The sequence below is a fragment of the Neodiprion virginianus genome, chromosome 1 (genome assembly GCF_021901495.1).
Source record: "Neodiprion virginianus isolate iyNeoVirg1 chromosome 1, iyNeoVirg1.1, whole genome shotgun sequence".
Lineage (NCBI taxonomy): Eukaryota > Metazoa > Arthropoda > Insecta > Hymenoptera > Diprionidae > Neodiprion > Neodiprion virginianus.
Genome location: NC_060877.1, coordinates 20,040,914 through 20,055,477, shown reverse-complemented (window position 1 = coordinate 20,055,477; position 14,564 = coordinate 20,040,914). Strand labels below are relative to the sequence as shown.

Sequence of the window (14,564 nt, the reverse complement as noted above, 5' to 3'; positions counted from 1 at the left end):
CATCCAACAGGTTATGGGCCCCGAGAAACAAAAACAATTAGGAACGCAAGAACAGTAAAAGTGAAATTAGTGGATTCCATTCAGAGTAAGAATCAAGTAGAAGTGAGGTTCAGTGAACACATGTTCTTCGAGCACTCTTCGAGCCATGGATTAGCAATCCAGCAATTCAAGGTGTTCAATCTTCTTGATCAAGAAATTATCTCAACCAGCGGACTACAAAGAGTGGAAATTCGCATGTTATTATATCACGAAAAGCTTTGGGAATATGCGAGCGGAGACATTAACCCTTCAGGACATGGGTGTTTTGACTGCCATTATTTACTCTGGCCATGAGAAAAAATCTCATGGCTTCTGCGCATGCGCTCAGTATATTTTAAATACAGCTTTCTTAAGAAAATATCATTTATTTATAATTTTCAATGTTTTTTAAGGTAAAATAATTGCTCAAATTTATTATTAAAGTAATATCAATTAAAAAAAAAATAATAGAAACAAATATTATTAATAATTATCATTTTGTTGTGTTACTTGAAATTAAAAGTAGTAGTTATTTTATTTTTTAAGATTAACAGTCCTCTTAATAATATTCATTTAATGAATATCAACAATTAAATAATAAATTTTACATTTTTAAAAGCAGATAACACAGCACAACATTGCACAATTATTCTTTAGGTATATGTATCATGTAAACAAGTATGGCGGAAGCATACTACGGAACGACCCGAACTAGGCCGAAAAGAAACGAAAGCTAAAATCTCTCACCCTTTAATACTCTGGCCATGAGACAAAATCTCATGTTCTCCAAAAAATTATTTTTTTTCACAATTTTGATTTAAAAAAAAACAGTTTTTAGTGAATGTGTATCCAGAAAACTAAATTATAGGAAGATACAAAAATTTTCAAGTAGTCTTTCCATTTGAATTTTAAAAGATATTTGAGATCTACGTTGAGCATGAGAGAAAATCTCATAACCCATGTCCTGAAGGGTTAAGGCCGACGACGACAGCTACAATACAGAAAAGAATCGACAAGCCCTCTCCACAACATGTTTATCAGTCGATCCGAAACTATTCGTTCACTTGAAAACAGCAAGCACAGCGAAAGCAGCGTGGGACAGCTGGGGAAAAACATTAGAACAAGATACGGCTGAAAAATTAGGTATGTTACAACAATTAATATCCACGTGACTGGCGGACTGCAAAGACATGAACGAATACGTTGATAAGATGATAAGTATGTGTCTAGAGATAGCGAGAGTTCAATATTTATTTATATTTATAATATCAATACTTTTAATCCTAGAAGGTTAGCGAAACGGAAATGGGGTTTGAGAATTCGTGGAGATCGAAATAAAGAGAGATATTCACTTTGTCGGGTTCACTTTATTCCGCGCTTAGAGCAGTACTGAGGGTTACAGCTGATGCGAGAATATCGCGAAGAAGAGAACACAAGAAAAGTAAACATAGAGACGATAGAAGCAGAGAATACAAAGAGCGAGACAGATGTCGCAACACGTGTGAGAACGAGACTTTAAATTTCAGAACATGTGAGAGATACATTGCAGATACATACCTATATCGCACCATACATGAGGCATTTGCCGAAACATTCTGCTCGCCTTGTCAACGCACAGTAGTTCACAAAGACAAAGCTGCATCAGATTTGCAAGAAATTTTGTTACATTTATACAGAGGATAGAAATTCATACAGATAACGGTCAGACCTTGACGATAGGTCTGGTGAGCGTGTCACGTGCGGAGCGTTCTCGCACGCGACTGACTTTACCCTCTAAGTTATCCGCAGAGGTTTATATTTATTTTTGCGTGGATAAGAGGTGATCGTCCTCTACAGGGCCTTGGGAATAGGGGTGGAGGATTTAATGATATTAATGTAATAGAATGTTTACTATGGGATCAAGTTTTAATGAATCAAATGCAACTGAAAATAGCAAGCGAAAGCAGCGGGTGAAATATCTGAGACGAGGAAGCTTACATAAATGTTCTTAACCTAGTTGTTCTCGTTCATACATCTACTCACTCGTTTGGTGGTTTCTACTCCGAATTCTCACTCTCTCTCAATTATCACTATTCTTATTACTACACAGCTCGATTGAGTTCGTGGCTCGAGGTTCAACACTTATTACTACTTCAACGACTAACGCCGCAACGCGAGATGCTTTGGAATACCGCTTGTAGAATTAGAGGGGTTCCCACTCTAATCGTCGGTGATTCTAAGTCTGATACTCTTCACACAACAGCTTTGAAGGAGCCGGGTTCCGTAGATGTCGTTCTTAGCTGTCTCTAACGAGGACTGCCTTCGCTCGCTCGTCCGACACCCCTTGGAGCGTCGGACAGCGAGCGAGGTTTTTGCTGAATTTACAGTTTTGAATAAAGGCTCGCCTCGCGATGCTCATCCTCGAAGCGCGTGATCTCGCGCTCGTCTGATCCCGGTGTTGATTACAGCCGGGATCTGGCGGGCGCGGGAACGCTGACGTTGTAGCGGTCAATTGCGCCGCTGCGCTTTTGCCGTGCTACGAACTGGATTATAAGATGGTTAAATTATGTGAATTTAATAATGAAATTAAGGCTATACTTCCTCGTCTACTTTAAAAGCGAATATTAATAAGTAATGATGAATGCATAATAATAAATTTATGTGTATGTCGTACATGCGGCGTTCGTGACAAGCGTAGAGGATTGAGCGCGCACAGTTGCGACCCGAACGAGACCATCTGCACGTGGGTGCACTGCCGTAACGCGCGCGAGAGGCCACTTCGAGGGCATGTATCGTCCGTCCGCGACGAGAATGAATGTGCCGGTTTGAATGTCGTTGGTCGGATGCCACTTCGAGATGGTTTGGAGTCGCTGTAGATACTCCGTAGACCATCGATGCCAAAATCTTTGGAGCACCTGTCGCAGTAATTGCCAGCGCAATAACCTTGATTCTGGCAGATGATTCAGTGATGGCTTTGGCACTGTATTGAGAGCTGTTCCGATGAGAAAATGCCTAGGAGTCAGAGCTTCAATGTTCGCTGAGTCGTCAGAGAGAGGACACAGAGGTCGCGAATTGAGAACAGCTTCGATTTGCTCGAGAAGCGTGGAATATTCTTCGTACGTGAGTACCGCGTCTCCGATTACGCGTTTCAAATGGAATTTCACTGACTTCACACCAGCTTCCCATTTTCCGCCGAACTGAGGAGCGGATGGAGTGTTGAACTTCCATTCTGTGCCGTCATTGGTGAGGAGATTCGCTGGATGTTCAAGTACGCGAGATGATGCGCTAAAGAGTTTGCGAAGTTCGGCATCCGAACCGACGAGATTTGTGCTGCGGTCACTTGAGAGTGATAAGCGGATTCCGCGGCGCCCGATAAATCGTTTGAAGGCTGCAAGGAAGCCTTCTATGGAGTAGTCTGTCACTAGCTCGAGGTGTATAGCTGATGAGGCGAAGCACACGAAGAGTACAATGTAACCTTTGTAGGTCTTTGCTGCTCGCCCCTTCCGCATCTTCAAGGTTATGGGCCCGGCGTAGTCTAGACCAGAGTGAGAAAAGTGTCGAGATGGCAAAGTTCGTGGTGCCAGTAGCTGACCCATCAGCTGTTGAGCCGTCACGCTTCGTTGACGAGCGCATTTTACGCAACGCAAGATGTAAGAGCGAACCGGAGTTCGTCCACCGATGATCCAGTATGGTCGTCGGATTGTTGCGAGAGTTACTTGAGTTCATCCATGTAATATTGCGAGATGAGTTTGGTTGATCACCAGCATCGTGAGTACTGATTCGAATCAGTGGATGCTTCATGTCTGGATCAAGAAGCGAATTGCGGAGTCGCTCGCAAACGCCGAGTAATCTAGACGAATCAATGAACGGGATGAGTCGAGAGAGTGGGTTCGATCGAGCAAGCGTTTCGTTAGCGGTGATAAGCTAAATATCCGAGGTCAAGTAGGCTTGTTGCGTTGCTTTGACCCAGTAGAGACGAGTTGCATCGAGTTTGTGAGGCGTGAAAATTTGATAGAGCGATATTACTTTTTTGTTGCGGAATCGTTCGTTGACACGTTTGCAGAGCGCAGTGATTCGAATGAGTCGAGTTAAGCTGGAGTAGCGTTCGATGAGATCCCATAACTGAGACGATGGATCTTTGAGTGTCGTTCCTACGACCTTTTTTCTTTTTTCAAGGTCAATGCCATCGTCGAGGGAAGGCGTTGCTGATGGCCAAAAGCGCGAATGTTGTTTTGTCCACACGGGACCGTACCACCAAAGATGATCGTTTTTGAGTTGTTGAGAAGAGAGTCTGCGAGAAGCACAATCCGCGGGATTGTCTTCACCAGCTACGTGATGCCATTGGGCGTCAAAGATGCACTCTTGAATCAGCGCGACGCGATTTCGAACAAGGTCGTCCCACTGCAATGGATTCTCTTTAATCCAATACGTTGTTGTTATTGAGTCTGTCCAAAGATGTACAGAAACGTAGGTGAGACGGAGAACGTTTCGTACGTGAGAGAGATGTCGCACTAACAACACCGCAGCGGCAAGTTCGACCCGAGGGGTTGTGAGGCGCGCGGAGCGAGATTGTTCAGCTGATGCCGGACCGTGCTTCGAAGGAGCAACCTTTGTTTTCGCTGATACGAGAGAGACGCGTATATCGTCGTAATCGTTCATTAATCGAAGATACACGACCACACCGAGAGCAGCATGAGATGTGTCCGAGAAACCGTGGAGTTAGACGGCGAAAGCGGTTGACAAGAGTCCGATCCATCGAGGAACCGAGAACGCGTGGATATTTTGGAGTCGAGAGAAAAAGTCTTTCCATCGGATGATCAGATGATTCTGGAGGGGATCATCCCATCCGAGCTGAGCGATCCAGAGTTCCTGCATTAAGATTTTTGCACGCACTACTACCGATGCGAGCCATCCGAGTGGATCGTACAATCGAGCGATTCGAGACAATACCGTACCTTTAGTCGCGATTAACGTTTCGTCATTGACGTTCGATGTAAACATAAACATGTCACTTCGCGGCTGCCACGTTAACCCAACGGCACGATAGAGGCTAATTTTCAAATGAAAGAAATGAAGCTATTTTTTTCAGCGATGAGGGAATTTCTTCCAGGATTTATTCGAGATTGGCGGTCCACTTTTGCAGAAGGCTTCCGCCCACCTGGAGGAGCGCGTTTACTTGGTAAATCTTCTCTTGAGCTTTTTCGATGCTGTCAGCTCCTGAGAAGACGTCGTCGTCGTAGGTTTCGTAGAGAATTCTATTGATTGCGCGAGGAAACCAATAACCTTCGTCCGCGACAACTTGACGAAGGGTCCTTAACGCGAGATATGGTGCACTGGCCAGACCGTAAGTGACCGTGCAGAGGTGATACGAATCAACCGGCGAGTTCGAGGAAGGTCTCCATAAGATGCGCTGCAGATCCCAGTCATCTGGATTAATGCGAATCTGCCTGTACATTTTTTCAATGTCAAAGACGTACGTGTGCTGTCGCTAGCGAAGTATGACGTCTGCGAGATCTGTCTGTACTTTCGGACCTACGTGCAAACAGTCGTTGAGAGAGAATCCACTGCTCGTTCCACGAGACCCGTTGAAGACTACGCGGAGTTCAGTTGTTGAGCTCGTTTCGCGAACGACACCAGGATGAGAAAGATGGAACACTCTTTGGGGGTCTTGAGGTTTATCTGAGGCTCCAGAGATGTGACTGAGTTTTTCACACTGATCGAGAAATTCGTGATATGCGTTATGCAGTTCCGCGTTGGTGGAGAAACGTGTTTCCATACGCATGAGAGTCTTGTAAGCTGGAGCACGTGAGTCGCCAAGGTCTAAGGTTGATGCTTTAAGAGGTGATCGAACGATGTACCGCCCATTCGATTACGAGAATGAGTCATGGCGAAATGCTCTTCACGTTCAACGTTCTCAGGCGCGAGTTGATCTGGTGATGCCGCGAATGCTTGTTCTTGCACCCAAAATCGTTGCAGAACCTGGAGAAGTTCGCGGTCAGGTGAGCATTGAAAGTTGTGAGCTGGAGTCGTGGGATATTGTATATCCGCTGAGATCGGCCCTGAGAGAATCCAACCGAGCTTCGTTTCTTGCGCGACTGGTGTGTTGATCGACCCTTTGCGTACTCCTGTTTCGAGGAGGTAGCCGTAGACATCGGCGCCGAGAACGATTTCTATTTTTCCTGGCCTCGCAAAGTTTGGATCGGCTAGTTCGAGTTCTTGAAGGTGTGACCACTGTTCGTTGGATACTTCTGCGGATGGTAAATACCCCGTGAGTCTGGGCAATACCGATGCGTTGACGATGCACGAAAATGCTGAATTCATGCGTGAGATTAGAGTCATTGTAACTACACCATTCGTTGAATGCGAAACCGCTGCTCCGATTGCGACGATCGAAATGGATGAACGCGAACGCGAGAGTCGGAGGCGTTGTGCGAGCGATTCCGATACGAGAGACATTTCTGACCCTTGGTCGAGGAGTAGCCGAGCTTCGAGATGTTCTCCGGAGCGAGAGACTACTTTGACGAGAGCAGTAGCTAGCAAGACCGAGACGCGATGAACATTGTCTGCGCGAGCGACATTGCTGGAAGCTGCCCTGTTGAGAAGCATTTCCCTCCGTGCTTTGGCTAGGAGTTGGGATTACTGCTGTCGATGTGTCGCGATCCGTGGATGTGCGATGCTACGCGTTTCGGTTTTGCTAGTTACTACTCTCGTTGAAGTAGTCTCTCGCTCCGGAGAGCATCTCGAAAGTCGGTTACTCCTCGATCAAGGGTCAGAAATTTAGACCTGCGTCCTGGCGACAGTACGCGACAGTTGCGTGTTTGAAAGGAAAATAATAAAACAGTCAATTGTGTGCGTCATGGCTGATACAGGTGTAGGAGAGTTCCTGGTGTGGCTGCGAAGCGGTAAGCGCTATTGATTCATCGCGAACATATTTCGAAGGCGATTTAGATCGGCGCACCGATCAACAATTGTCCAGTTAAGGATTGAGTTAGTGGAGCACTCGAAATTTGTTTGCCGATCTCCTTGTTTGATGGCCGTAGCCTGAGTTCTCGCGATAACGCGTAGAGTAAATTTGGTTCATGTATGGTATAGAGTAGAGCCACGGTTTTTCAATTGAGTGTAGCCAAATTCCACTGCACGGGGGTCTCGTCGGGTCAGCTTATGTAAAAGTGTCACCTCTCGTGTAGGTCGCGTATCGTCGTGCGTGAGCGCTCGGTTTAGCGGAGCGACTTGTTAACTTTGGGTGATTGCGGATACGAATTGAGCTCGGATGCGTTACGATCAGCGTCATATGATTAGCGTTAAGAAGCATGTAATTATAAATAATAATTAGAGTTGCAGTTAACGTGTCGAGCTATAATTGGTTTTTGAAATTTTGCCCGTTAGCGTATTAGTAGGTTGCGGTTAGCGCTATAGTTTAGTCAAGGACGATAGCGGTTAGTGTGTCGAGTGAGATCTGGTTTTAGTGTTTGTCTAGTGGTTTATTGTTAAGTTTGGCGATTAGCGCTGTATTTGCTAAAAAACGATCGCGGTTAGCGCGTCGGGCCAGATTTTGTTTTTGGGTTTTTGTGTTATTGTTTATTATTAAAGGCAGCGACTAGCGCACATAGGTTTAAATGTTTTCTAGAGTTCGTTGTTTTTTTTGTTAGATCTAAGTATTTGATTTTGAATCGCGAAGGGCGAATTTTGAATTATTTTTTCTTTTGTTTTGTATTATCGCTGTCGTGAAATATATTATTTTATTTTATTTTAATTTTGTTAAATAATGTGGTGATGTCGAGTCTCTCGCTCTCTCCGCGGTACTGAGCTCCCGAGTTAATTGCCGAGGTATAGCGCATTAACGATTTCGAGGCGTGTTAATCACGCCAGGTGTCCAACAGAATTTCGAGATATTGTTTTAGATCCCAGTTGCATCGCGGGACGCCGAATTATTGTGCACGCCGTAAGTTCTCAGTCATTTTCTCCGAGTGATCGAGGTACGGGAAAAATCCACGTCACAATACATAGCCGATAAAGTAGTCACAATACATAGCCGATAAAGTAGTCACTATATCTACTGGCAGCTACGAAATTGAAATCAGAATAAGGCCCAGCAATAATACTCTATGCAGCAAAATCAAATGTAACCACATCATAAATTTTGAACCTAACGATTCTATTAGTCAGCTTCTCGAATTTACACCACGCGTATTGGGAGCTAATCAAACTCATTAATCGAATATGCCCAGCGCTGGATTTGGATTAGGGACACTGGAGGCTAGTGCTCAGGGCAGCAAATTTCCAGGGGCGGCAAAATTTGGGGCTTGAGGAAAAAAAAATTTTTTCGCGTTATCAAAAATGCTTCAAAAAGCGTGTATTCATAAATAAAAATAAGTACAATAATTTTTTTTATTGTTGAGAGTTTTTAAAAATTATAAACACTGCAGTTTCATTTACAAAGTTGTGAAAATAGCTTCAGTGTTTAAAATCTTACACACATTTTTAATAATAAACGTGTGTGGTCGGGGAACTCCCGTCAGGAACGAAATTCCTTACGCTTTTTCTTCAACTCCGAAGTAATTCGATATGGAGACTTGGATTGTTTATATTTGTATATTTTCGTCTCGTAACACAATAGCGTTGCCGAAAGTTTTTGGCTCGATTACAACTTGTTTGATATGATCATTATTTTAGTTCAAACTGCGCGCTGCAAAATGCTCAGGTTACTGTCTTCCACGTGACCACGTTTTCTCATGCTGCCACCTGCATTCCGATTCGCAAAGTTCTTTTTGTATAGTTCTATTTACATTTGATGAATCTAACCTATAGATAATTACCGTTTGGCTGATCGTGAGCATAAGTATTTGAATATTTTACAAAGATGAGTGACGGACGGAGAAACTTAAGCGGATCCGCATATCGAGAGCGCGCTTTCGAAAAAGTAAAAAGGAGAAAGAAATATGATCTAAAACTTCTAAGCTGGTTGGTTTTTTCACGAGAAAGGAAGGAACAGAACTAAAGCCGGTTAATGATTGCATGAACTCAGAACAAGGAGGTATGTCACAATGGTATCGCTGAATTCCATATTTTTCGAAGTGAAATATTTACTTGCAGATATGTACAGTCACTGCTTATTGCAATAATTGGGTTAGGAAAATGATAGTGTATTTTGACAGGTTATGGTGATGATGACTAGTAGAAATCGTTACGCGTCACTCAACAAATCGCGTCTCTCTTGTGCGTGTGCGTGCGAGTAGCGCGGACGGGAGGTATGCCCGCTCCATGCGACTTTCTTTCTCTCTCTGTCTCTTTAACTGGTCCGTTGCGGACTGCCATTTCCCCACCCTGTGGAAGAGGGCAGTGATAGTCCCAATTAACAAAGTTACTTTACCTAAAACCTCAAGCAACTGTCGCCCAATTTCTCTACTTTCTTGCCTCAGTAAGGTTCTCGAACGCCTCATATTTGACCAAATATCATTTTACATCAAACGATACTCAATCCTGGATCCGTGGCAGTGTGGATTTCGACCGGGCTATAGCACGACCATGGCTCTTTTAAAGCTCCTCAACGACACTAGACTTGGTATGAACAGGCGCCAGGTCACTATCCTTGTGATTTTCGATTTCTCAAAGGCTTTTGACACGGTTCCGCGCGACATACTTCTCCGCAAGCTGCGTAATCTGGGATTCTCTAGAGGAGCTGGCGACTGGATGGCGTCCTATCTTGGCGGCCGGCGCCGCGGCGACAGGCGGTGAAGCGTGAGGACGGTTGGTTGACCGGCTGGATCTCGACCAATACGGGAGTTCCGCAGGGATCGATACTGGATCCACTGCTGTTCTCACTGTTCATCAACGACCTTGGGTCGGTTATACGATTTGCCAAACGCCTACTTTTTGCCGACGACCTGCAAATCTATGTCACTTGCCCGCCTGCTGATTTGGCCGAATGCATTTAGGAGCTGAACAGTGACATCAAATCCATCCGGGACTGGGCATCCAGTAACAAGCTGCGACTCAATTTATTGAAAACTAAGGTAATTCTGTTGGAGAACAATTGGCTAATCAACCAAATCAACCTCGACGATCTACCCATTCTGGGAGATGGAAACATCAGCATTCGCTGCGAGTCTTTAGTCAAAAACCTTGGTGTCACTTTGGATTCTAAACTCACTATTCGCAATCACATCGCAGGAGTCACCTCCAAGGACAACAGAGTCCTCTACCAACTACAACAACTCCGTAATTACACCGACGTTAACTTTCGCAAAAACCTGGTCAGTTCGTTCGTCTTGCCTCTCGTATATCACTGCTCGCCAGTCCTCCTGGGAGCTGGCGTGATCAACGATATAAAGCTGCAGAGGCTCGTCAACAAAGGAATAAGGTACGTTTAGAATCTCCCTCGTGACGCGCCTATATGAAGGGTCGTATCTTATTATCGACGCGGGCTAGGCTGGCTGTCTGTCACTGATTCCAGGAATCATGCGGTGGCTTGCTTGGCCTACAAGCTTCTCCATCATGAATCGCAGCACTTCCTAAAAGATTTGCTGGTCAGCTACGAAGCCGGACGCTCGCTGAGAAGTCAGCAATACTCCCAGCTGTGTATCCCTAAACATCGGACGGATGCATATAGTCATTCCTTTGCAGTCTCCGGACCATGCATCTGGAATTCTCTACCTGAGGCAGTCAAATCGTCTCCATCCTATACAACCTTCAAATCTCGACTGAAAAAACACTTTGCTGCGCTGCAGGCCGTGACTGCTAATTCTGCTTGATTGGGGTCTGGTCTGTGGTTTGTGCCGCTGAGTGCCGGGTCGCCCGCCTCTAGCTATGCTATGTTCGTCATTATCCTTTTGGAATTTTCATCCTAACTGCCAGTTAACCGTTAATTGTAAACTGTAAACTAGTATGTAAGAGAGAGTGCATTTATTGAGTGCATTTATTTAGAGAGTCTTATTTGCCACTCTTGTCACAACTGATCTGCAACATTTGTTCAAATTAGAATAAAAATATTATATCTGTCTATCTATCCATCTCTCCAGAGAGAGAGAGCGAGAGAGAGATTGATTGATTGAATTTATTATTAAGGCTACGGGGTACAACCCTATACAGCCGTGAAAAATATATTATAGCAAGAGAAATATCACTTACACTTAACAATTTAAAATTGGATGAATTAAAAATTAAAAAATAAAAATAAGAATAAGAAAAATTAGTAGAAATTAGAAAAAATATAGTCTCTAATGAGAAAATATCACAGAGTAGTACCTGTTTGATGTTTGTAAGTAATTAAGGTTATTAATCAGAAGTAAATGCCAATTGATATCACTATCGCTAATTATAATTGTGCTCCTGGGACAAGTCCCCTATACACGTGAACCAAATACATATATACGTATACATTCAGCCGCACAAATAATATATAACGTCAAGAGAAGGTGTTGAGGCACGATTGCCGTTGGTAATTATAATATGTTTATACCAATATTGGTTGTATCAGGGGCAACAGTGGGATAAGGTTCAGGGGCGATCAGGCCGACACTTGGATCACATGTCTCATATGTCCCCTCGTACATCTCTCTCAGCCAACCAGGCTGCGAGACTCGTCTTAAAGACTGCGAGTGAGACCAAGCCAGTAATTCCTGGCGGTAGACGATTCCACAGGTTAACTCCAGTAGCAACGAATAATTTCTGCAAGAAGTCTGTAGGGCAACGGATGGGCGCCAGTGAATTTGTATGTTCCCGCACTAGTCACAGGTTGACTCTTGCTGTAGGCCGAACCCTTTCAACAAGGTAAGGGGGCTGGTTCTGGTTTATTATTTTGTGCATGAGACAACCTACAAAGTACAGTCACCTGAGAGAAGGTGGAAGCCACCCTAGCGCTCGGCGTGACGCGGTTACAGGATCTTGTCTCCTAAGATTGAGCACAAATCGCACTGTATTATCAAGAACCACGAGCAGGCGCGAATCTAGTACTTCCGAGATGTTGACAAGTACAGCACAACAATAATCAAAGCGCGGATGGACCAGGGCGCGCACGAGCCAACGACGCACGTTCACTGTCAAGAGCCGACTATTGAGTCTGAGGAGGTAGAGGGAAGAGTTTGCCGACTTAACGACCGAAGTGACATGCTCGTTCCACCTGAGTTCATCCTCAATTGTTGCCCAAGGCACCGACTGAACGAAGTATACTGGCACACCGTTGACGCGTACCTCCTGAATAGAAACCAAGTCAATATCTCGAACATCATAAGCACTTTCAATGACCATTCCCTTTGTCTTAGACTCGTTCAGGCTTATTAAGTTGCCTGTAGCTCAATCAGACACCGCATCCACGTCCTCCGCTACACGCCGCAAGATTGCGCATAGATCGGCCCTGGTCCCGTGCGCGTACAGAACAAGGTCGTCTGCATAGAAGATGTGCGCGCAGGAGTGTAGCACGGATGGCAGGTCGTTCACGTTGAGCGAGAAGAGTAGCGGGCCCAAAATACTACCCTGAGGTACTCCTGATGCGATTGGGAGCCACGATGATCTCTCGCCATCTGCACCCATCACAGATTGCCTTCGACCCGAGAGATATGAGGCAAAGCATTACAGGGTATGCCACGACAGATCCAGCCCGTTCAACTTCAGTAGAAGTCTTCTATGATCAACCAGGTCGAATGCTTTTGAGAAGTCGAAAAAGACTGCCACTGTTACTTCTCTCCGATCCATGGCTCTCCTACAATCGTCTGTGAGTTTGAGCAACGCGGTCTGAGTACTGTACCCCGCTCGGAATCCCATCTGCAGTGGGTTAAGCATGTCTCTATCTGTTAGGAATCGTCTCAATTGACGGAAGACTAGTAACTCCAACACCTTGGATAGACAACGCAAGATGGAGATGGGCCTGTAGTCCGCCTCAGTCACTGGGCTGCGTACCTTTTTGATCGGCCGAATCAAGGAACTTTTCCATTCCTCGGGAAATACTCCGTGCCCCAGAGAGTGATTCGTCACGTCCAAGATTGCCGGAAAGATCACTGGTAGGCAAAGCCTCACAGCTCGAAGTGAAATCCCGTCCGAACCCTTCGCATAAGATGATGCATCTGACAGACAACTAGCTAGATCATCAGGCAACACATACGAGAAGTACAATCGGCTGTCGTCGAACTCAAGCGGCTCTTGCGAGATGTCGTCAATGGTTGGTGCACCTCGGTTGAGGTGACGGCGCTGTACTGATCCGAAGTAGTCATTGATTTGTTCAATAGGGCAGCATAGAGTGGACTCTTCGCGACCCTTGACCATACCAAGTTTCCTCAGCTCGTTCCAGACGTGACGTCCACGCAGTCCAACAAGTCTAGTCTCGTAATAGTAAGCCTCTGCCGCCCGGATAGCAATTGCGTAGCGTTACGTAGCGTTCTCGATGTTATCCGATCTCTCTCATCTTTAGTTTTTAGGAACCATCTATGGGCTCGATTCCGGGTACGCATGATTGTGCGAATTTCTTCAGTGATCCACGGAGCTGGCGGAGCAGTTACAATCCTGGTCCTAACTGGCACAGTCTGGTCTACGGTACGTCGAATGGCACCCTCCAAGATACGGAGACGCTCATTAACGTCGACCGCTTCGAAAAATCTTGCTCAATCTTGTTCGAGTAATATCTCCCTAACTACACGTTCATCCACACGGTCTCAGGCTCGATACTTGATTGTCTTACTGAGCACTGATGGGACTTAGTACGAGTATTCTATGAAGAGCAGATCATGATTCGACAAGAACGAAACTGCCAGCTTCGTGTGTCGCTTTCCATGTCGTCAATGGCGATAATGTCCAACCAGGTGTCGACTGTCTCTTGGTGATGGGTGGAACCATGTTCCACGATGGTAAGCCCGGCGTTCTCTAGCATATTCCTCACCTGTGTCGTACGGGCTGATGTTGCCAGAAGGTCAGCATTGAAGTCCTCCATAGCCACGACATGATTGTATCTCAACATAGTCGAAAGGTACAACTCCTCGAACTCGTCAAAGTCAGACATTAGGTCTACGTAAGGTGGACGGTACAACACAGAGACAAGGACTTTAGCGTGGTTGTCAGCTCGGACCTCTACCATAAGAAACTCCGGAATCGCTTTATTACCATCGCGGCAATCAGCCGACATAGAACGCCCAATTATCCGAGCTCTCAAGCATTCGTGCACGTAAAGCGCGACTCCGCCACCACGCCGGCCCATCCGATCGTGACGAAGTAAGGAGTATGAGGGGAGTGAGACCATCGCATCTGGGATTTCTGACCTGAGCCACGTTTCTAAAACTCCTATCACCCTATATTTAATTTCCTGAAAATAGTCCCTGGATTGGTCAATATGGCAGACGATGGACTGTGCATTCACACGGCAGACCATGAGATTAGTGAAACCAATACCTGCTTGAGCCGCCGCATTTACACTCGATGAAAATTTGTTGACCCCCTCCGCCTCCGTGCCCCCATCATTGCGCAGTCAGCCTTTCGTCACCTTCCGTGTGGTCTTAACCCCCTTAGAAGGGTTAATTGAGTCCTTGTTGATGGCTCTTACTTGCTTAGAACCGGATGGCCTAGTCGCTGATAACGTGCTGCTA

At 45.4% G+C, this 14,564-nt stretch overlaps 1 protein-coding gene across 1 annotated transcript; it reads right to left on the bottom strand.

The window, feature by feature from the left end:
- Positions 1–2,654: 2,654 nt before the first annotated feature.
- Positions 2,655–3,593, bottom strand: LOC124310231 (uncharacterized). Its single transcript, XM_046774043.1, has one exon. The coding sequence runs from the start codon at positions 3,591–3,593 to the stop codon at positions 2,655–2,657; it is 939 nt and encodes a 312-aa protein (XP_046629999.1).
- Between the last annotated feature and the right edge of the window lie 10,971 nt (positions 3,594–14,564).

Excerpts from the sequence above, each read along its gene's own strand:
- LOC124310231 (XM_046774043.1), bottom strand. The coding sequence starts at position 3,593 with ATGGGTCAGCTACTGGCACCACGAACTTTGCCATCTCGACACTTTTCT.